The sequence below is a fragment of the Aspergillus candidus genome (genome assembly GCF_002847045.1).
Source record: "Aspergillus candidus strain CBS 102.13 unplaced genomic scaffold BDW47scaffold_21, whole genome shotgun sequence".
Classification (NCBI taxonomy): Eukaryota; Fungi; Ascomycota; class Eurotiomycetes; order Eurotiales; family Aspergillaceae; genus Aspergillus; species Aspergillus candidus.
In genome coordinates this window covers 26463-49466 of record NW_020194026.1, presented here as the reverse complement: position 1 = coordinate 49466, position 23004 = coordinate 26463, and the positions used below count along the sequence as shown (strand labels likewise).

The window sequence follows — 23004 nt, the reverse complement described above, 5'->3', positions numbered from 1 at the left end:
CCTTCTTGTCTACCGCCGTGTCTTTGTATAGACCGACGTAAATATGACTGGAACTTCACAGAAGTTCTACCTTCGCTGGGTTGTTAATCTTCACTTAAGATCCCTAGTGTCTACTTTTGATAACCATAACCCCGAGCCGGACGGAAACAGCTCATCGTTGTCTCAAGTTCTGCATGATTTGGACGACGGCGCCAAGCCATCCTCACCAGCATCTAGTAAACCCCTGTAAACGCGCAAGCTTTTATAAGATTGAACCAAGAATCAGATGAGAAAGAATTCACGAAAAAAGCATCTAATGTCAAAGAATATAAGGTGGCGAAGCACTGTTTCTGAATACTCCATGTTGCCATGTACTAAAACTGAGCATAAAAGGTTTGATAAAGACTAGATGCGGACACCTGACCGCCGAAACCCTAACTAGTGCCTGTCTGTTAGTCGTCGTTGTTACTATAAGGGTTCTCTTCTGTGTTTTTCCAAACATGATATTTTCGAGATAGTGGGATGGTCTAAAAATCAATAAAGATGTGATTAGACATCTTCGAACTAATAAGTGATAATACTATTATAGAAGGAGATGATACATGTAATGACTATAAATTTTGTGTACCCTTCTCTGGAGTGGGGGGATCCGATCCTTAAGGCATTCGTCTTTCTTTTGTCTCATCTTGTATCGCTCGCCATATCTTAGCAAAGAGTATAAAATACTTAATTTGGTAAACCAGTGACTGGGCCCACTTGATTGGCCTCATCTATCTTGCAAGCTAACAAACTTTGAAAACAAAAACGCAAGGCTGAGACACTACACCTTGACTTGCATTCTCCATTATGCACCGAGTGGCTGTTGATGCTATCTGATATAACACTGGTATATTCTCCTGGGCATGGATCGATGGTTCTGCAAAGGATTATGATACTCAAATGTGTGCGACGGATGTGTAATCAAGCAACACTTCGATGAAACTTCCCTGATTCCTTATACTGAAGTAACCCAGGTGCCCGACCATGTGGATCCTACAACAGACGCTAAATCGGTCCATCACCCGTCCTCATCTAAGTGGTCAGCCCGTATAGAATGGTAACTTAAAAAAGAAACGCGCTGGTTGGGCTGCGGAGCTGAGTCTCAGAGCCATTGGCATATGGACCAATAACAGGGCTGTAAGACGATTATCATCACGGCTTAGCCTGACACAGCCTTGCAGCCCTGGCTGAGTATTGAGCTTCCACGCGACTCATCATTGCAAGGCTCTCTCATAAATATAATAGAAACTATTTCTGCTCCCTGTTTCTTCCCTTCTTGTGTGCAGACTCAGAGCTCATCTGCTACAGGAACTTCACGATGGGAAACTCCACAATTTGCGCAGACCCGACATACACTTTTGCCGATTTTGACAATCTTTCTGAGTGTGACAAAGAATTCGGTATTCTGAATACGGATGGCGAGAATGCTTATATTAATACAGTCTGGGATTGTGTGAATGATTATTGCCGGGAACCTGACAGTCGCCTCAAAGGGTGTGAGAGTTCGGATGATGATGGCTGGTTTTATGTAGTCAGAGAAGGCGGATCTGGCTACTTCACTGGCGATATGTGTATTGGCATCAACAGTGAAGTGAACAGTGATCTGGGGGGCCCCGGCGTGAGTCCACACATCTCTACCACAGGGTTCTCCTTGAAGACTGGGCTGACCCTGTTATCCGATCCCTAGGTCTTTATTTCGTATCTTATGCAAATTGGCATTGTCTTCTATGTCTTTCTCTTTCTCCGCGTATTCCATTTGGGCCCAAAAGTTGTGTCCTTCGCCACTCGTTTCAAGCATTCTCACGATACCGAATCTACCAATGCGAGAGGCGACAAGATCCGTCATTACTTCAAGCAGCACGACTTGATACTTAAGACAGTCTTGGTAGAATTCCAAGAAGCGCAATGCTTCCTTATGCTTGCATCCCAGGCTGCGATATTGGCAGCTCGCAAATTCAAAGCCGTGTACGAAGCATCAACCTACCAGATGTTGATAGCAAACGAGGGAATTGCCAGCATGGTGTCTATGGCAGGCATTCTGCCCGTCGTAATTACCATGTGGAGTCTGCAAAAGTGGCACCGCAACTCCCCGTGGATCTTCTTCCTTTCCTGTGCGACGTTCGTCCTGTCCGAAGTGGCACTGTATATTGCCCCTCTGCCACAGATAAAGAACATCGACGGGGTCAAGAGCAACTACTGGCCAGAGAGCTGCGGCGGGCTCCCCCCGCCCCTCATTTACTGCATCGATCCATGGACTGGGGGCCAAGTCCTTTCTCCACAGCAGCTCTTCCGTTATATCTTGAACCCATTCTGCTCCCTCATATGGCTCACCATCGTCACTAAGTGGATATGGTCATACGTGCACGATAGGAGCAAGCCACCCCCGCGCCGTGGGACGCTGCGTTCTTTTCTCTATCTGCAGAAGATCCACGACTGGCTGCAGCGATTTCGCCAGACGAAATGGGGTGTCCGGCTTTGGCGTCTTTTTTCGGCATTTACCGTCATTGTTGAATTGCTCTTCATCTTAGCTGTATGTGTCGACGCCCGATGTTTCTGGTTCATCCGCACTATGAACATTATCGATTTCGGTCACTGGTCCTTCGGCCAGCTCGTCGCCATTACGGTCTGGCTTCCAGTGATCAGCAAATACTTTCTCCTTATGGGTAAGCACGTCTCGTATACTCAATGCAAGGCGTATTATCTAACGATTGGAAACTAGGCGGCATTTCATCCTACTCCCGCTCGCGGTTTCCCAAAGGTTACAGGATCGTCAAAGAGCGCACCACTGACACCGAGAAAGATGTCTCCCAGTCGGCGTACCTTCCGGTCTCATCCAGCCGTGACAGCAACAAGACACCGAGCCGCTTCTATTCTAGCGGCACCTGGTCGGACATATCGCGTGCGACTTGAGTTGGTTGACATGCCGATTGGCTACCGTTTGACTCACTAGCATCTTACACAGTCCACCCACCCCCTGTACAGCTCCACGTGTAGCTCCATAGGCATATGTAGGCCCCGCTCCCATCACCTGCATTACAAACATGAGCTCTATCCATGCTTCAAATCATCGAAAGGGTACCAATCACGCCGTCCATGAGCAAAGGGCCTGCTGCCTTGCAGATTTTCCACAGATTCGAACATCATGGGCGGCGCGTACAGGGCGTGTATGTAATCTAAGGTTCATGAGCTTCAATTCAGCGGTTCCCAAAGTTGAACACGTAGGAGTTAAGGCGAATGTGTACTTCACTGCCAGTGCGTGTGTGATGATTAATAGCCACAACAAAATAATCAACATGATGTATGATGATAAGCCCGATATTTTGCGTGTATGAACACGACAGGAATTCGCAGATTATGCAATTTAAAAATTTCAAGATCTACATTCTAGTATAGCGACAGACCGAGATTTGACAGAGGGCATGCACTGGGCCAGTGACACCCAATTCTCTTATCTCGTCAATCAATCGAGTGCTAACTCTGCAGGATTAGACAATAAAGACATGAGAGGTCTCAAAAACGTATATAAACTAAACATCAGTTCTCAAACCATTGTCCGCCATCAGTTTTTGACGAGGGCTTCCGCGCGAAATGGAAGCTTGAGTTGAACCACTGGAAGACCTGACGGGTTCGTCACCGAAAGAAGTCGCAAAATCTGTCGTGGCCAGGTCCTAGCTGGTACCGGAATAGCAAAAAAAAATAAAAAGGGTGGGCTTCAGTTTGAACGGATTGTATCAATTGTTGTTTATGGCTGTTGCAGGACTGTATTTAGAGGAGGATAGGAATGGGAAGCCTTGTTGGGACTGAAGGATGAGGAAAAGTGAGACTTGCTGTTTACACTAGTGCAAGATTTGGCGAGAGTTGTCGGCCCTAAATCGAAGGCGAGTAACTCAGACCTTTCACGTGAGACATAATAACAAATAACTGTAGGTAGAAGGGTGAGGAAAGTTCGAGTTTCGTACGAATAACTGGAAGGGCACCCGGAGCTTGGAAAGTATTATGATCACAGCCACAAGCCTCTAAGCCTATGTTTTTGGAAGAAGTTTATGGAACTATCGGTCGGTAGTGACGCAGAAACATGAAGATTGGAAAACACATGACCGCGTGGAACGGATGCGATTCACACCAGAGAAAGGGGTGGAGACAAGCAACATCCCCGAGTGGAGACTGATCGTCCACTAGCTTCAATTTTGGTCTCCGAAGTAGGGTCCCCATTTTGAATGTCGGAAAAGTGACGCCGAGGGTATGGAGAATCATGCAATTTTAGCTTGTATGGTATAACCTCAAGATGAACACGAGCTCCCATGCCGCGAAGGTGGTCACATACGAAAGATCACAACTGTGTCTATAAATCCCACTCGGGGGCCCAATAATGTGATTTTTCCACATTACACCACCTGTTGCGCCCCATTGTGACGATCCTCTGGCAGGTATCGATTTGTTCGTCATGGCAGAGATGCAGGAGAAGAACGTCCTTGGGGATTCCCAGGAGAAGCTTACACGCCAGCCTGAAGACAAGGAGACTCAGGAAGCAAGGCCTGAAAGTCCCACAGAGCCAACAGGAGCTAAAAATTTGGGTGAAAAGACACAGGACGCCTCTCAACCGCCCAATAAGCTAGATCCGGCACATTCATTTCCAGCGCCGGGGACCGAGTCTCATGGTATTTATACGAATTGGCAGTTTATAATTGTTTTTGTTGTAAGCCCTATCCGCATCCTGCAACTTCGTCAACTCTCGGCGTAGAACTAACCACTTTCACCAAGTCAATCTCGTTGGGTTTCAATGCATCTTTTCTAGGAACGGTTAATAGCTGGAATGGAGGACAGGTTTTTCTTCCAGCGATGCTCCTACTTCGGCGCATATACAACCTTCTCAGACCCATTAACTTACTCGCAATTTCAGCCGGTGTCAACGTGGCCAACGTTGCCGACGGGCTAGATCTGGCCCAGATGGCACACGGTGTGAACACCACACAGCTCGAGTCAAGCCTATTTCCGGATGATATGTTCTGGGGGGTTGTGCACACAAACCCGCAAGAGTTTGCCTCGGGGTTCAACTTCACTGGCATCGCACGGAGTCTGAACATGGGAGAGATTCTGCCATCGATTAACGTAACGCAGATTGCGTCAGGCCTTCAGATGGCAGACCTTGTATCCGGTCTCAATGTCACAAATTCAGTGCCGGCTGCGTATAACGAATTTCCTGCCGGTGTGCATGACTTGAGGTCGGCGCTCTGGATTTATCCCACTTTGATGTTTACCCAGACGCTCAGTTCTGTTTTCTTCGGGCGTCTCTCGGACTATGTTGGTCGTCGGTGGATTTTTCTTTTCGGAAACGCGGTGTCGCTCGCCGCATTCCTCGCAGCGGGACGCTCTGACCAGGGCGTCAACATGACTGGCTTGGTATTTAATGCGATTCCCTTCTGGTTTGGTGATAATTTACAAATCATAGCTAACTGGCTGTCCAGAGTGCTCTCTTGGGAATTGGTACAGGGATTCAGGTCCTTGGGCCCTGGCTGGCACTGGCCGAACTGGTTCCTGTCCGCCAGCGGTTCACGGTAACAGGGCTCTGTCTGAGTCTTCTTGGTCCCCTACTAGTTTTGCATGTCATTGTTGGTAAGTCAGTCACTGTTGAAAAAGGCAGAGATGAGGTTGGCTAACCCAGTACCTATAGTTTCTGCACTGGAACGGAACACAAGCGAAGGATGGAGATGGGGCTATTATATTAATGCAATCTTTTCGTTCGCTTCATTAATAGGGCTGTTCATTGCATATCATCCGCCAACATATCACCAATTGCACAACCATCCCGTCGACGATCCTCCAGTCAAAGACTGGCTGGGCCTGTCTATATTTACCACTGCTATTGCGATGGTCACTTATTCCCTCGGCTGGGGAAAGTTTATCTGGGGTTAGTGCTGTCTTTCTGTTCAAGAGACAATATACACTGACAAAAGCATAGTTTGGTCCGCTCCCCAGACAATCGCCGTTATCACAATAAGTGGTTTTGTATTGCTTGCGTTTTTGGTATATGGTAAGGATAGTCAAGTAATCTAGACATGGATCACGTACTTATGGAATTCAGAATACAACTACGGCAACGACCACAATGCTTACCCAGCCTACTTGATGCGAAGTCTCACACATGTGTCGCAGATGGCTCTCGCGGGGTTGCATTCACTTGTCTGGTGGTTTGCACCTATAGCTCAACTGGTCGTCTTTTTGACAGTGACGCCTCGATTTGGCCTACAAGGAGCATGGGAGAACGTGAGTGTTCATTATTGCATTAACAGCATAGAGGAGAACATCTCTGACACATTCACAGTTGTGGGCCGCTGGGCTGGTAGCCGGCTTTTTGCTGGCTTCTCTAACATTGATCCAGCCAAAGTACCTCAAATGGCACGTCGCCGTGGGTGCAGTCTTTGGGATGGGATTCCTTGCTTGCCTCAGGGCCTTGATCCATACAAATCAGTATCGCCTAAGCATGGCGTTCTTCTTTCTGGCAGGCCTGGGGCACGGATATGTGACGGTGGTCCTGTACGTGACAGGACCCATGTCCGCTCATAAGCGCGATATGGGGCTCGTCGTGGGTCTGGTGTCGGCTTACAGAAATATGATCTTCTCTGTCATCCGTAAGACTCGAACTTCTCTATTGGTTGATGGGTGACCTCTCACTAACGATACTGATCAACAGGATCCGTGTTCTTGACTCTTGTAAGACATGCGCCCATGTTAACCAATGCGATATACTAGGCTAACGCGATTTACAGTACGTCAATCAACTGATGGGCAAGATGCAAAGGATCCTACTCCCAGCATTCGCAAAGGCAGGGCCCGTACCAAAAACTTTAAGAAGCATCTTAGATGGTATCGCAGAGGTCCAAGCGACTGGTGATATGCGCGCACTGACCCAGCTTCCTATTACGAAGACAATGACCAATGCCCTGGCTACGACCTGCGGGCGATCGTGGCAGTACGTCATTGTGCTCGCTTATATATACTTCTTCGTTGTCATGATTTATAGTTTTGTGGCGCCTAGCACTGACAGGTACCTGTCTGACCGGGTGAATGTTCGTTTAAACCGTGGTGGTTTGGACTTGGGTGGTTTCTTGCGGCTGCCATCGCTGAAGGGCAAGGCGCCTCAGGAGAAGGCACCTCATGAGCAGACACCTCAGGAAAAGACGCCTCAAGAACAGGTATCTCAGGAACAGGCGCCCCAGATGCAGGCGCCTCAGGAACCGAAAGAAGAAAATTGAGTGCCAGAAGTCGCCATGCTGTTGGATATATGATGTTCATAAAAGAAATACTCTATACAACTTGATAATCATAAAATGAGATACTCATAAATTTAGTATCGTTCGAAAATAAGAAGAACGGAACAGAGAGTATACAATGGGTAACTCATTGTTGGGTAGTAGGTTGGTTTTCATTTACTTCCAGGCAGATGCATATGCTATAGTCTTCTACCATGCTGGCAATTGATCTTGCTGTGTATATGATGTGTATGCATTTGGACGGAGGTTTTTAATATCTAAAAATATTTGTGTCCAACTTATATGTATATCTAACCGCCGATGTCTGAAAGAAGGACGTGAATATACAGACATCTACAAGCCAAGGGAGCTCCGGTTTTTTTGAGTGCGTATTCCGAGCATCTTAATAACTCATTTAATGCTGGTGGGTCTCATACTATTCATCAGAAAAGTGAAAAGTCAGTCACTGCAATTGAGTAAATGGCACCTGATCGAGAGCTCTTCACGCAGTTTGGGTTTTGATTCTATATACAACTTGCAAGTTGCTATAGCTTCGAAGAATATCTCCAAAACTACCATAATTAGTCACTTTCATCGGTATTTTTCGTCATGATATTGCGGATCCTGTGATTCCCATTGGTGCTCTTCCAATGAATCCATGGTCGAGGGTTAGGCACCGCAGCTGTTGAAGATATACAGTGAAGCTCTCTATGATGATGATTCGACCCAAGACGCAGGACAATAAACGACAAACTATCTATCAGACGCTTAGTGAGAATTTCTAAGTAGATTATAGATTATCCATAATTATTTCCAAAGACAGACCCTATATGGGAACTGGCCGTAAAACATTCAAACATATGCCAGGAGCATACAACATTCCTCATTCATAGCGCATTGCTTCACACATTAATGGCGTTTCGTCTTAGTAGCTACTTGAGATAGGTTAGTCATTCATTGTGAAGAGTCAAGTGGTGTTTTGCTTGGTACTTACAGATTTTGGATGAATGTTGCGATATTAGGCAAAATCTAGCCAAGAAGACGTGTTAGCTGGTCGTGGTCACGGTCTTGAAAAGCGGATAAGAGGGAAATATACATGTGCTGCAGAGCCAAGAACGTTGACAGTCTGATTTCGTACATCAGGTGTGAATGACCTTTCTGCATGGTGCCACAGACCGTCGACCTTATCGACTAACTGTGGCGTGAGCACGCCGGACGCAGTGCCGATTAAGCTGCTCGTCTCGTTGGCAAAATGGGGTGTCAAGAGACCTGTCACTGTGTCGAGCAGCCCTCCAAGTCTGTCGAAAGTTGAAGGCGTGATCCCTGGAGCGAGCGAATCGTACATGGTGCCAAGTTTGTCGAAGACTTTCTCGGTTCGGTTGAATAAATCCGGAGTGAGGGCGTCGTTGGCTTTACCCAGCAAGTTGCCGGCCCGGTTGATACCCTCCGGCGTGATATTGGACCACACACTGGTCGCGAGACTGTGAAGCTTATCCTTGCGTTCAGGGGTGAAGTAGTCTTTCGCGTCGTTGAATGTACCCTCAAGCTTCTTGATGTTCTCTGGCGTCACAACCGAAGCTATGGTGCCGATCAAATCCTCCACGCTGTTTCCAAGGTCACCCAGACGATCCCAGTTGGCATTCGACAGGTAGTTGAAGATCTTCTCAGCATAGGGCTTGAGCTTGTCAACCTGACCGCCGACCTTCTTGATGTTTTCGGGTGTCGCAACAGAAGCAATAGCCTCAATTAAGTCCATCACGCTGCTTCCTACATGTCCCAGGTGGTCCCAGTTGGCATGGGACAGATAATCCACAGCCTTGTCAAAGTAAGGCTTGACACTGTCCGCTGCGCCTTCAAGTTTTTTGATGTTTTCTGGGGTCACCACAGATGCGAGAGCGCTGATAAGCTCTTCCCCACTCTTGGCCAGAGGACCCAACCGGCTCCAGTCCGCATGCGACAGGTAGTCCGTGACCTTTTCAAAGTAGGGCTTAGCCTTCTCGATAGCATCTTCGATGGCGTGAATGTGTTCTGGGGTCAGAACTGTGGCAATGCCGGCGATCAAAGTTTCCCCGTTCTTTGCTACATCGTGCAGGCGGTCCCAGTCCACATGCGAGAGGTAGTCTTCCGCCTTCGTAATGAAGGGCTTAATTTTGTTCACGAGAGGACCGGCATTCGAGACAACAGTCCGGAGGCTATCGGTAACTTCCTTCGGTAGCAGACCCTCGACCTTGTCGAGAATACCTTGAATGTCCTCGGTGGAACCCCCAGTCAGCAGTTGTTTCACAGCATCGATAATATCTGTGACATCCTTGATGACATGCTCGGAGACAAATCCTTCAGCGCTACCAAGCAAGGCCTTGCCCTTGGTGTAGAGAACTCCAATGTCATCAAATGCCTGCGCCAAGTGGACTTTTTTGAGCTCGTTGATCGCTTCGGGGGTGATGATGTCTTGGGCCGTGTGGACCGCCGACGTGATCTTGCCGACGGAGTGTGGGTTCAGGAGCTGGAATGCGCTCCCCAGTAATGTCTTGGTATCGTCGGCAGTGGGGGCCTTCAAAAGGTGTGCCGCGTCATGTACCAACCCCTCAAGGTCTGGCAACAGCTTGGGTGACAGCAGACCCTTTACACCGTCCAGGAAACTAGAAATATCTTTAAGAGGGTCACCAGTACTCCCCTCGGGTAGAAGCTTGGAATCCGAATCTGACGTCGATGTGTGCGATGATGGCGCCTCCCCTCTATCAGTGGTTTTTGAACCACCGCCGACTAACCCATCTAGACTGTCTGTAGTTTGGGAGACACTAGTCGGCGTGGCAGATGGCGAAGATTCGGTCGATTGTGCCTCACTCGTTGTCGACTTCGCGGTCTTCTCTGATTCGTCCGATTCGGTGGATGACGATGTAGAGGGCGGTCCGATATCAGGGAGCCCTGTTAGGGCATCGTGCATGGAGTTGGAGCCATGTGTATCATGAGCTGTGGTCTGTTGCTGCTCTGCAGTTGACGGGCTGGCGGTGGAGACGGCTGGGCCAGCAGCAACAGACCATCCCGTCAATAGCAAGAAAGGTAGGTATGTTCGAGGAATCATATTGAGGAATTAACAACAGCCGGTAGGAATACAGAACTCAAACCGTCAGCTGTCCAGCAGGTGCGTGCAGGAACGGTAGCCAGTAACCTGGTTGCTGATTTTATATATCTTCGCCCAAACTCATGTGCAGCCTTTCTGATTCTAGTACCACTCTAAGGCGACCTGCTCGCCACGATCTATTGCTACTACTTGCTAAGACAATAGTGATAATTGTACAATAGAGCCATTGTTTGACGTGATTAGGACTCCATATCACTAAAAGTTTGGTCCAAATCGTACTACCTTTGACAGTGAGTCCGGATCAGGTGGAGCAGCCACTGTTGTCGATCTTTATCCGGTGTGGTCGCTATGGAAGCCTCTGGTAAATAGAGATTTTTTAGCGTCTTTTCGCTAATTCTCTATCTAGATGGGATATTCTATCGGACGCATTTTCCGACATTGCTAACGAGATCGTCAATTTCCGAAATAATAGCTTCAAGTGGCGCCGGTGCAATGACTCAACAACTTGTGGTCCCAGCAAAATAGACTTTTCTCGAAGACAGGCCAAACTTGATGGAGTAAGCTGCGAGACCAGGCTATCAAGCGGTCTCTGCCTGCAATGGCAACATTAACCATCATCACAATGCGCACGAGAAGACCACTTTGACACTGATATATGGACTTATGTGGCACTGAAGATTCCATCCCAACCATCACATGCACCAAGTACAGCGCAATCGCTCGAAATTCGAAGGCGATCCGGTCTTCTCGGACTCCTCAGGACCCCGACGCAGACCATGTGCAGAGCTTATACTATGAAGTCACACAGTAGATACGTTGGATTATCATGTCTATATACCGCCAATCAGAATGTATCGGTTCTTCATAGTCCTGAACATCTCGGCCTAGGATCCACACTGATCTGTGGAGCCCGATCGAACCGCATGTCTGTGGGAGCCCGACCCCGACAGGTGTGTCCCACCCTCGGTGTTGGTGGAAATAGTCCGGCGGCGTTACTGAATCGATACATAAATGCCCGACGCAGAACCTAGCTTACATGACTTTGTTTCTGACATATAACGTCTATGCATGATTTTGCAGAGCACATAACTGGCCGCCTGTAAAATTTACTCCGACTTATCCAGCCGCGAAGTCTACAGGTTTCCCTTGCCGTATGTCACGGTCTGGGTCCGTTTTTGGATATCACGCTCTAATAATTGATCAATCAAGCATATCAACGAGCACAATGCTTGCGTGATTTCGTCGAATTGCAGATCAACGAACTTTCGATGATCAATTGTTCATGGCATGATATCGGGGACTCAACGCGGGGACTGGATAGGCTGTTTACTAAACGGGTAACTTCAAAGCTCATCGACGATCAAAAGCCCGAGGCCGACCTTTTTTCGTGAAAAGAAATTGCCAATAAGAATGTCGGGCATGAAAAACATTCAATTACTTGTCAAGCTATGTTATACAATGATTTAGACTTCAACCCCTGCATTCTGTGACATCTCAGGTGTCATGCTTGGCAGAGCTCCCATGATGGTGGACCCTAGATAGAGTTGATTTTTAGTCGCATAAATGTACGGGCACAGTGAGTCTAATTTGTTCTGTCAAAGCGACGTGCAGATCATGTCCCTCTTTTCCACATTAAAGGCCGAATTATGTAGATCCTGGTCGGGATTCACAATCAACCACGCAGATCATGCCATACATGTTATCTATACCCACCGGCAATCCAAACTTCCCGCTAAGTTCACCAATTTTCAACCTAGACACCATGTTGTGCGGTTCCGAGCTGCTCATCGGTCTACCCTATAGGGTACTTTTGCGTTCAAAAGCGATGGTCAGTTTCGAACCTCGGTTCTTGTCATTGCGGGACGAGTTCAAGATGCAGGACAGCAAATAGTCGAAAAGAGGTCAAGAACCCTTGTCATCTAATTCAAATCCATTGTGGGTCCCCAGGCTCTGGACGCGATGACATCACGTAACTAGGTTTGTATGCCTTGGATGTAATAGGCAAAAGATCTCAGTGTTCCAAGACGCGGTCATTCCAACGCGTCCCATCTATAGGTGATGCATACAACCTCTCCATACTCACCATGACGGGTTGCAATATCGTTGACGGCGGAGCTCCGATGCTCAGAATAAACACGGTGGGAAGCTCGCGACATCGCCCGCGCGCCTCCACTGCATGCAATAATTGTCGCAAGCGCAAAGTCAAGGTATGTCACTAACCATGACCCAAAGCCTTCGGTCTTGGAAAATTCTCTGATATTAAGAGTATAATTTTTCTGTTTAGTGCAACGTGCAGCAGATCGCGCATGGTGAGGCTTGTACGAAATGTCACATGGCAAATGCTGAGTGCGTTGTCTCCCATAACAGCGACCGCCGGAGGTTTGTAGCTACCCTGCCAACAAGATGTAGCAATTTGTCTGATTGCTTATATTAGATACGGATCTCACCGTTATGTTGCATTCTTGCAGAATCGTCTTCAGTCCCTAGAAGCGTTCATTGCAGAGAATCCTCAACCGCAGCACGGTGACGGGAGAGAGCAGTTGGTTGCTTCAGATGGTCATGAGAAGGGACCATCATTTTCTGCAGCCATGAATGCGGACTCAGAACCGTCATCACAATGCACTTATATGTCACAAAGATTACCGTCGCAAGATGCTGGTCAAAATACCCTATTTTCCATCCCACGGGCGGATGCCTCACCCATAGCCGATTGTCGGCGACAGAGGCCAGACATTCCCAAGCTGCCTCAGCCTAATGGAAACCACTCGAGCTTGAGCAATATCCCGGATACGAGAACGTCTGTGGCGGATAATGCGAACGTATTAACATACACCCCAGGAGGGTTTGCACATCGTCATGGTATTCAATATGAGGCCACAGACAACAACCCGGGGCAGGGTTTAACCTCCTGGCCATCCACTGAATTAGAATTACAATTGTCAGGAGCCAATGAGGATATTAGTATTGAAGCTACAATTAGTCCAGACTCGTCGCAAGTCCAGAAAGTGCTATTGGAGATAGCGTGGCGATGTCTATCGCTACAACCAAGGCTAGTACACGAGGAGTATTTTCTCTCGCATCGCCAACTTGGAGTTCGATCACAGTACTACTCGCCATTTCTCGAGAACACTTTATTGGCATGTGCCTCTCGGGCTAGTACATCCTCCGCGATTCGCAAACTGGGACCACTATACGTCGACCGTGCCATGAAGTCTATCCATGTTGAGTTTGAAGACCCAACACCTGCGACTGCCCAGGGTTTTGTTCTCCTAGTAGATTTTGAGACAGCCAGAGGTCGAGATCGCCAAGCGTGGACATATATGGGTTGGTAAATCTCCTTGCTTATCTCTTGTTCCATCATAATCTAGCTGGCTGATCCTCTGTTCTCTGACAGGGACCGCATGTCGTATGATTGGCTTTGACCTAGAAGACAAAAGGATTATCTCAGCAACTATGCAAGACTGTCCTATGCCACCGGATATTGCATACCAATACACCATCTACTTGAGTACATTCATATACGACACTCTCTGGAGTCTACACCTTAGGCAGCCGAGAGCGATATCACTTTCTATGCTGTGTACCGTCCGAGATTCAGCCCCGAAATCTACGCAAAACAGAATGCTTCATGTTTGGGTTGACCTCTGTGTGCATATCGCCGAAGTAAGCGATATCATGACGACGTCCCTCCCACTAGATAGCCATTCTAGGGTCCATATCCTACAAATAGAACAGCGTCTCCAGAGCCATTATGATGCACTCCCTCCTGATCTCTCCGCATCAGTCGGAGAGCTTGACATGGCGGGATATACGTATCACATCCAATTTCACTGTGTGAAAATTGTACTGCATCGCGCGCTGCTCCAATCGACACTCGAACAAGACCACGAGAATGCTGCTCCGACTAACGACACCTATCGATATACTCGGTCGATTTCGCCGAAGGTTATCTACGAAAGCGCCGTCCATATAACCAGTTTAATACTCACCTACAAGCAAATCTTTGGCCCCGATAAGATGGTCCCGCTCATGGTGTACAGTATCTACATGGCAGCTACCTCTCTCGTCAGCCACGTTCGTTCCCTTCACGGCCTCGGTGCTCCTGCTGACCGTGACGAGAAACGCATTCGTCTCTTGATCGACACGCTCACTCAGATCCGAGCGCACTTTCCCGTCGCCTCTCGCATGTGTCAGACCATAAAGGAGAGTTTTGGGGCCCCTTCATTTGGTTATACCAGCCCGCTTGGCCAAAGACAGATCAGATCATCCACACGCAACAGTGCAACATTGCAGATTAATGGCTCGGGAATCATATCGCCGCTAGGGAATTATGTGCCCGGAATATCTTCGGACTCCAGTTGCATGGATGATGGGCGATTCTCCATGGCTTCCTAATCCAAATGTGAGACACCGGCCGTTTTTTCTGTCGTTTCTAGACCAGTAGATTTACTGGGAGTCCCTTATTGTGTAGTCCTCTCTGCTTAAGGTCTATTCCTTTATTTGTTCTTATTTATTCTTATTTGATCTAGCTGTTGATACACTCCCGGGCCGCAGCAGTCTATATAGATAATATAAGTGCATACGAAAAACATGTTATACATACACTAATTCTGTTAAAAACCGACTACAAATCTGACGCCTAGATTATTGGCTATTAACGTTTAACGTCAAGCACAACCCGTGAAATAGTACATGGTTTCGGATTCCGTGAGTGTTGGATCTGGCCTGCGCAAGTGAACGTAGGAGCTATATTCTCGACAGCCTCGCAAGACTCGATTTTTCCGTAGTTGTTGAAATAAGCAGATATTTGAAACATAATATCAGAAAGGAGTTATTAAAAAATTGGAAACATGATATATTAGCCGCTACGCCAAAACGCCGACCGACGTCTGGTATAGGGCTTAACCCGACTGATATCCCCGGATAATATGAACCACCTCCAGCACCATCACAAATGGTTTGATGTCCCTGATCTGGAAACAATCACGCATGCCGAATGCTAGAGTATATGTGATCGTCAGTTTTGTTTCACTGGGAGCAGCTTTGGATTAATAAAAGGCACGGTTTCGGAGCGTCACAATCGATCTGAGCGACGGTATATCAATAGCCATCAATATTGCAGCCTTGACAACCGACTCGGAACAGGAAGAGTAGGCGTGTAGTAGCTTTAAGCTTCCAGGTACTCTCACATTTCATCTGGGAAAGTAAGGGGATCCAGTAAATTCAACAGGCGAAGCATCATACCACGACAAGATAGAGTAAGTTTTATGGAAACGAAAGCATCCTGAAAGATTTCGAGAAAACTCCAGAAATCCAAGAACTGGCATATTCATTGGTACACGAACCCATCGCTGAAACTCTACATCTCAAAGTGCAGAGAAATGTACGTAGTGTATATAGGGCTGCACGAACCGTGCGCGAGCTTTTTGATCCACCGGCCCGTTAGCGGCGGGAGGAGTTATCATCGGCATCGGCCCACATTGATCCTACGAGCCCCGCAAATCCTTTCGGCTGTCAGCATCTTATACCATGTTCTGATACGTTCGAAATGATGATGCCTTCGGGACAAATAATTGGCGATGTTTGTCAACGGGTTAGGATTCAATGGGGTGGATATCCCGGGGCGATGGAAATTTGAGACTGGAAATTTGGTAAGGGTCGGTCAGGTGTTAGGACCAAAGGGCGGATCGGGCGAAAGGGCTTCTGACTGGGAAGGTTAATTGTGTTAGTAATGAGTCTGCTGCAAGAGGCCCAATAGGAGGTTGATGGTTGAAGTCAAAAGACTTTGGTTCAGGACAAAAAGTTTGCACGTGGGTCCGGAAGCATGTCTCTGGCTTGTCTTGCATAAGATCTGAGGTTTAGTTGAAGATTTTGATCTGCGACCAGTGGAAATGGAGTATAATAGATAATCATTGGGTATGAACAGAGATAGACTATATATGTATTATGAGATTAGGTATCAGTACAAATCAGGTCTAATGAGATCCGGTCCCTATTCAAAAGAATGTACTGTCAGATGTCATGGTGCTAATATACATAAAAAAAAAGTATAGTAATTTAAATATACAAGAAAGAAAAGAATCAAAAAAACACCAGATATCTTACCAGATCAACCATCCAGCGCAACCCCTCGTTCTCATAAAATCCAGCACTCCAAGAAAAAAACGATCTAGAGAAGCAGGCCCGCGGCCACCGACCCCATCCCGTACAGCAGGTTGTTGACGTTCACGGGACCGCTAGCAGCGTTCTTGAAGTGAACGGGAGGGTACTTGTCGGGGTCTTCGGTATCACACTCGCCACCGCTCCGCGACGTGCTGAGCGTGCAGTTGGCGTGCTGTCCACTGGGGGCAGTGAAGACGAGTTCGCCCGAGTGCCAGTTGACTTCGACCTCGCCGTCACCGCAGATCTTCTGGCTCGAAACGCCCCGGTTGCCACCGCAGCCCTCGGAAAAGGGTTTGGAGCTGCCGCTGCAGCCAAACAGGTCGTCGTCGATGATCACCGTGCAGTGCGAGACGTACCTGTTGGCGGGAGGGTTGGTGGTCTTGACGTAGATGTGGGCACCGGAGATGGTCTGCGCCAGGGCGGCGATGGCGCCGAACTTGAGGAGCCAGGACTGCATTTTGTGTGTGGATTTTTTGGGCGGTATTAAAAGTATTAAGAAATGTTGGTTTTTATAATTTTTGTAGAGCTGGAACGAGGAACGATGGGTTGGGGAGAGGCTGGCGTCTCGCAGAAGGGTATCAAGGGCGAAAAATGAGGGCAAGAGCGCAAATCGGGGCGTGACGAGTAGAGACAGACCGGGCTTTATAGGACACCCGGCACAACCGGGATGGTACCCAGGGGGGTAACCACCCGAGCCGAGACCATCGACCGTCCAGAAATCTTCAAAATCGGGTAATTCAAGTCAAAACAATGCCATTATGGTTTAGTAAAGTAAATCGCGCAGATAACTTCTTCCCACGGCCGCTGAGAACCGCCGCCAGCATTGGCGGACCTTGGCGGGTAAAGAATCTTGGCGAACGTCGAGTCTCCCAATCAGTATCCAACGTTGTCCTCGAGAATGGAGTTGAAGATCCACTTTCAATCTCCGGCCTAACCGGCTTCGTCCCTCGGATACTTGACATCATGATGCCAAGGGCTCTATCTATATGGCCCCTTGGTGGTAGTGGTGCGGTTGTGAGAGGTAAGTTCGCCGAGAACGATGTATCTTTACAGTATCTTTTACCCAGTCGAATAATAGACTCAAGCATCCGAAACAACACACCATCAATTCCTCTTTTTACTATATAGACATAGATTTTCGACACATCCTTGGTACACTGCCGTTCCGACGGAAACCCATCCATTACGCCCCCAATCAGCCTCCCGGCAACCCGTGGGTGTAGCCTCGCGTAATACACATACGACCATATTACAAAGATCAACATGTGGGACCACGGACCATGTTCCCACTGCCCGGACCCGAGCAAGAAACAGCGTCGGAAAGAGTTGCTGTGCTGGGGCATGCCGTCCGAGGTCTCGTTCAGGAATTTTGTGGCTCGCAGGGTTTCAGCATTGTTCTCGGCTCTAAGCTGGGGAAAAGCGGAAGAGGGAGGATATGCATCCCTTTATACAACCAATTCGTCCATGGTATGCTGGGCGCTCGCTGCTTTCATCCCTTCACGGATCGTGTGTAATGTTGAGCTACCAACCCAACCACGACTTCTTGGCTCACCTTGGCAGGGAGGCCGATTTTCCTGCATGGGGATAACTTAGATCAATCAATGGGGTAACTATGCCGACTATCCCGAAGCAAAATCAAGGCAAGGCGAAGACTTTCCTGCCATGTGCCGGTTCTTTACTCCACCACCTGAACCACTTCAGAATTTGCATCTCGCCAATAGCTCGCATGCCGAATCGCCCGACAGCCCGCCCTGCTACCAACTGGGCAGGAGTCTTGACAGATCAGGTCGTAGAGGCCATTCACAAGAGTATTTTCTTCCTCGTATGCAAACCGAATAGATCTACAGATCTACCACGTGCTATGTATTGCACGCTTCACTTGAAATGGCACTATCCAACCATGAGTTGCACAATGTAACTTGTGCTTCTGCCCTGGCTACCTGTGCAAAGTCCACTCCCTCGTGCAAAAGGTTGCTTTCCTCGTGTACGGGATGTGCTGGATCCTATTGCTTGATCTCGACTGATACTCTCTGGTCGATAGTGGGTGGCTATAGGACGCCCGAAGTCTCTGTATACCCTCGGTACAAACCGGCTCCCAGTCGTATCTAAGCTCTCTTTATCTTCATATTACAATTCACATCCTCAATAGAAACTATAGGCCTTAGTCCTTGTAGCATCTGAAATGTGCTCAAACACGCAAAGGATCCTTTTTGTCGGGAAAATTCATCATCTATGCATCTCAGCATACATCCTCAGTATCCCCACTTTTCCGTCCAATTCTTGTATCGACCATGTCGATATGTCGGCCTTTTGATAGGATATCTCCTGAGGGCTAAGCTTCTCGAGAATTTTCTTATTCTCATTGGAAGCACCAATTTTGATCTTGCAAACCGAGGATATGCAGCTTTCCGGAGGGCTCGGAAAGAGAACCATATACCCAGGTGGGGATCACCTTTATACTTGAGCTTATTGGCCATTGCCGCTCCTCTCTGTCCCCCTTCCTTTCTTTTTTTCTTCTTTTTTTTTTTTTTTACTCTTCCCCTCATATCCACCCCTCCCCTGTTTACTTAATTATCCCGATCAACAAAGTTATACTCTCCCCATCACCGTAGAACCCTTGGAAATAATGCCCAAGATTCCCCGCAACAAACAAAACAAACACAACCGACCTCGGCTCTAATGGCTGACATAATTAGCGCTTTCCTGCCCGGAAACAAATACAACAATGACATCACCGATTGCAGCCCGACCGACTATCTACACCGTAGTGTCGTCTATATCTTCATAGCTACGCATAGCGTCGAAATCCCCCTCCCAGCACACAATCACCGCCGACGACGATCATTCAAGCGACCACTTGAAGCCGATCACCCTTAAACCTGTTCAGCAACTGCGGAGACGATGGCGTTTGCGCGCAGACTTGCTATTCTCCCAGGAGGCCTAGGTAGGGACAGATTCCCGCGTGCGGGGTAATTGGTCAGGGCTGGGGAGGGGGGTAGAAAAAATGAACAAAAAATCAACAAGACAAAATGTAAATCGACTGACGCTCGGAATTTCCGTATCTGAAACAGGAGGGCTCGGAACGAGCATAGGCAAGAAACTGCGCGAGCAAGGTGCCCGAATCGCCATCCTCTACGCTCCCTTCGAGACGGCCCGGCGCGACGAGCTGCTACAAGCCGGCTACGCAGGCGTCTCTGCCCCCGAACGGGGCGATATCCGTGCCTATGAATGCGACATCACCTCGCCGGAATCGGTCGAGTCGGCCTTCGACGCCCTGTACCGGGACGCGGTGGCACCTTCCTCGTCGACGGGGGAGCGCGCCTTCCCCAGCATCCTGATCAATACGGCCGGCTATGTATCGCTCAGCGATATGGAGGCTACGCCACCCGAGGAGACGCTCAAGCATCTGACAACTAACATCATGGGTCCAATGCTGTGCTCGCAGGCGTTCGCGAGGATGTACTTCGCAGTGTCGCAGGCGGCTGCCGAGTCCTCGGCGCCGAGTCCCCCGCCTCCTGGGCGCATAGTGAGCATCTCGTCGCAGGCGGCGCATGCGGCGCTGCATCGGCATGGTGCGTACTGTGCGTCTAAGGCGGGGTTGCTGGGGTTGACGCGCAGTATGGCGTCTGAGTGGGGTGGGCGTGGGATCACGGCCAACACGGTGTCGCCGACTGTGGCCTGGACGGATCTCGGGAAGAAGGCTTGGGGGGAGGAATCCGTTCGAGAGGCCTTTTTGAAGACTATACCGACTGGGAAGTTTGCTCTGCCGGAGGAGGTCGCTGATGCGGTCAGCTTTCTTTGTCAGGTGAGTGGATAAGGTGTTGAAAGAATTTGGTCGACGCTAACTGGTTTGATAGGACTCCAGCGGTATGATCAATGGTGCGGATATTAGAGTTGATGGTGGATTTACTGTTAGATAGTGTGGTATAGACATTGTGTAGATACTGTGCCACTGTTTAGGATGGTGTGGGCATTTGGTTCTGGTCATTCCTTGGAACATACCTAGCTCGTTGGATGGGAGGTTCTAATATACTTGTCCTACACATTTAGCCCTCGCAACGCGTCAATATCATGATTTTCAGACTCAATCGACTGTAGCCAGGATTTCACCCACCCATTAAGACGTCTTTCATCTAAGGCGGGTCTTTCACTGCCTCGCGCGGACATAGGCCATTCGCGTTATACAATGTATATGGTTTAACATATCAGATATGCAATTTAAAATTGATACCATAAGCCACGGTTGGAAACCAAGAAACATCTCAAACGACTAATGCATGTTTTACCCACATGTTTCTTCCACCAATTGAGTGCTGAGTATTTAGTGTCGTCAAATCCTGCTACTGGTGGGGGGCATTCCAGCCGCGGACCTCACGAGGCTGGATTAGACACTGTCCACCTCTTCATTGATTACATTTCGTAAATCCGATCAGAGACTCTATACACTGTGTGTAATCTGGTTATCGACTAGACATTCCACCTCGCTACTTTTCAAATAGCCCTGCCAACTATAAGATGCCCCAAGTGTCCAATATAGCCCTAGATAGAATCCCCGTCGACATCGTTCGCCTGGTCGTGAACAGTTTCGACACCAGCATCGACAAAGCAACCCTTCAAAACCTCCGCCTAACATGTCAACTGCTCAACGACCTCGCGACCCCCCAGCTCTTCCACACCCTCACGATTGGAGAGCTAGGCAAGTTACATACCCACCCCAGGTACCTCCACCACGTCAGGTGGCTATTCGTGGATCGCTGGACCTGGAACCTGAGCGTCATAATGGGGCGCCCTTTAACACGTCCAAACTGCCCCTTCCGGTTCCTGGACTTGCTGACCCAGATGCCTCGGCTGGAACGGCTGTTGCTTAGAGGAACCTACAACTGCGGCGGGGATGACATCGGTGTGTCTGATGGCGAGGACTTCAATCAGGAGCAGAAGGCGCTTGAAATGGCGGACTTATTTATGCAGATGAGCTGTTTGACGCCGACACGACAGAGAGTCGAGACGAACTTGCAGTTCTGTGGGTCTCCCGTGCGGCAATATCTACTGACGCGCTAACGGCACCGATTAATAGTATATCTTGACCTTGACATAATGCGGAAATATAGGGACTGGCATCTAGCTACATTTGCATCCGTCTTTTGTATCCCTTCTCTCAGGGTCCTGATCGCCAGAGGCCAAGGCCTCACTATCTCCAGCGACGGGCCGCCACTGCCGATGGACCACATCGGAATGTCGGGGCTGCGCGAGCTGAAGCTTACCAATGCGAGGATCGAGATACCGTTTTTGGAAAGTTTGCTTATGCTGCCTGCGGCTCTGGTAGAGTTGTCCTTGCGGGGCCAGACGATTGTTTTACCTGATGGTGACGAAGACATCGATGCGGTGAGGAAATTTCAGCGGGCAGCGGAGCGACAGAGCGTTTCGTTGAGAGTGCTTGAGTTGAATGAGGGTCTGTATACTGCTGATGAGTCTGTTCTTGGGGGTGTGCTTGATTTGTCGAGATTTGAGGCGTTGAGGAGGTACGAGGGGTATTATGAGGATGTTTCGAAGAGGTTTTAGCTTGTCACTGGTGTGTAGTCCAGTGTAAGAATCGAAATACACATTTATCTTTGTTTCCTTTCTTTTTCCTTTATGGATCATTGGTACTTGCTGGTCAATGGGTATTTCGTTCATGCCCCCATGGGTGAATGTGTTATGAGGAGACTCTCAGACTGTTGCCCAGGTAATACTTCTAGTTATTCACTGGTATTATTTGGGTTATGGCGTCCAGATATCTATGGTGCAAGTTTGCCTATCTTAGACTGCGACTGACCCTAGTAAAGAGAGTCAGTGACGGCTCAAGGCGATGCCATCCTTGTGGATCAACGCAGTCAAATCTATACCGCATGACTTCCGGCTATAGTCAATGTCTCGCTACGTTCCACGCAAAGCTGCCATACGAAAATTTCAAAGACTACCACCTGTGCTTCTACATCAAGTGCTTGATATATTGTGCATCTGGGACATGCCCGAATCATTATCGCACCAAAAAAGGCGATGATGGCGAGGATTTATATGGCATGTCTCGGAAGGACGGACCTCAGACGTCGAGAGCCCGTCGTTTAAGGCATTTGTTCAAATCTGCCATTTCTCCGAAGTGGTGCGAGCGAGCAAATGAGGAAGAAGTGACTCGGTCAGAATTCGGAAATATCGCTACATTGGATTTGATTTCAATCTCCTTGGTCAGTGAGTGAAGTCTGGAGCAAATGGCATGATGCATGTGTAGGCAAATACGTAACCTTCGGGTTTTGGTGGAAAAGTCCTATACTTCCGGGATTTGCACGTTGAGCGTTCGAACACCGAGAACTTGCCATCGCTGGGGTTTTCAATATATCCGCTTATCTATCTATCAATCATCTATCAACCAGTATCCAAAGCCCGGTTTCATGCTTCGGGTCCCTCTACATCCAGATTTCATCAACATGATACATTCACCACTCCAGTGATACTCGT

At 48.5% G+C, this 23004-nt stretch overlaps 8 protein-coding genes across 8 annotated transcripts; 6 read left to right on the top strand and 2 right to left on the bottom strand.

Annotated features, from left to right (window-relative positions):
• Positions 1 to 1933: 1933 nt before the first annotated feature.
• On the top strand, positions 1934 to 2928 carry BDW47DRAFT_125590 (uncharacterized protein; the record flags this gene model as incomplete). The annotated part of the gene is made up of 2 exons (XM_024816408.1): positions 1934 to 2681; positions 2738 to 2928. 2 exons carry the CDS (start codon positions 1934 to 1936, stop codon positions 2926 to 2928), a joined length of 939 nt encoding a protein of 312 aa, XP_024672163.1.
• A 1534-nt stretch (positions 2929 to 4462) lies between these two features.
• BDW47DRAFT_117436 (uncharacterized protein) lies at positions 4463 to 7271 on the top strand (the record flags this gene model as incomplete). The annotated part of the gene is made up of 8 exons (XM_024815080.1): positions 4463 to 4714; positions 4780 to 5418; positions 5484 to 5631; positions 5690 to 5926; positions 5978 to 6049; positions 6101 to 6282; positions 6341 to 6670; positions 6786 to 7271. 8 exons carry the CDS (start codon positions 4463 to 4465, stop codon positions 7269 to 7271), a joined length of 2346 nt encoding a protein of 781 aa, XP_024672162.1.
• A 666-nt stretch (positions 7272 to 7937) lies between these two features.
• BDW47DRAFT_131618 (uncharacterized protein) lies at positions 7938 to 10350 on the bottom strand (the record flags this gene model as incomplete). The annotated part of the gene is made up of 3 exons (XM_024817354.1): positions 7938 to 7950; positions 8263 to 8297; positions 8365 to 10350. The coding sequence occupies 3 exons, from the start codon at positions 10348 to 10350 to the stop codon at positions 7938 to 7940; spliced, it is 2034 nt and encodes a 677-aa protein (XP_024672161.1).
• Positions 10351 to 13653: 3303 nt separating this feature from the next.
• Positions 13654 to 14810, top strand: BDW47DRAFT_29204 (fungal specific transcription factor domain-containing protein). Its single transcript, XM_024818675.1, has 2 exons — positions 13654 to 13678; positions 13745 to 14810. The coding sequence occupies exon 2, from the start codon at positions 13759 to 13761 to the stop codon at positions 14743 to 14745; it is 987 nt and encodes a 328-aa protein (XP_024672160.1). The 5' UTR covers positions 13654 to 13678; positions 13745 to 13758; the 3' UTR covers positions 14746 to 14810.
• A 1529-nt stretch (positions 14811 to 16339) lies between these two features.
• BDW47DRAFT_105398 (uncharacterized protein) lies at positions 16340 to 17328 on the bottom strand. Its single transcript, XM_024812557.1, has one exon. It carries the CDS (start codon positions 16967 to 16969, stop codon positions 16520 to 16522), a length of 450 nt encoding a protein of 149 aa, XP_024672159.1. The 5' UTR covers positions 16970 to 17328; the 3' UTR covers positions 16340 to 16519.
• A 517-nt stretch (positions 17329 to 17845) lies between these two features.
• BDW47DRAFT_105397 (uncharacterized protein) lies at positions 17846 to 18124 on the top strand (the record flags this gene model as incomplete). The annotated part of the gene is made up of 1 exon (XM_024812556.1): positions 17846 to 18124. A coding segment is annotated over exon 1 (247 nt), but the record flags the coding sequence as incomplete, so codon positions are not given.
• A 1175-nt stretch (positions 18125 to 19299) lies between these two features.
• BDW47DRAFT_29176 (putative short-chain dehydrogenase/reductase) lies at positions 19300 to 20593 on the top strand. The gene is made up of 2 exons (XM_024818674.1): positions 19300 to 20317; positions 20370 to 20593. The coding sequence occupies exons 1-2, from the start codon at positions 19517 to 19519 to the stop codon at positions 20430 to 20432; spliced, it is 864 nt and encodes a 287-aa protein (XP_024672157.1). The 5' UTR covers positions 19300 to 19516; the 3' UTR covers positions 20433 to 20593.
• A 434-nt stretch (positions 20594 to 21027) lies between these two features.
• Positions 21028 to 22071, top strand: BDW47DRAFT_117433 (uncharacterized protein; the record flags this gene model as incomplete). Its single annotated transcript, XM_024815079.1, has 2 exons — positions 21028 to 21532; positions 21587 to 22071. 2 exons carry the CDS (start codon positions 21028 to 21030, stop codon positions 22069 to 22071), a joined length of 990 nt encoding a protein of 329 aa, XP_024672156.1.
• Between the last annotated feature and the right edge of the window lie 933 nt (positions 22072 to 23004).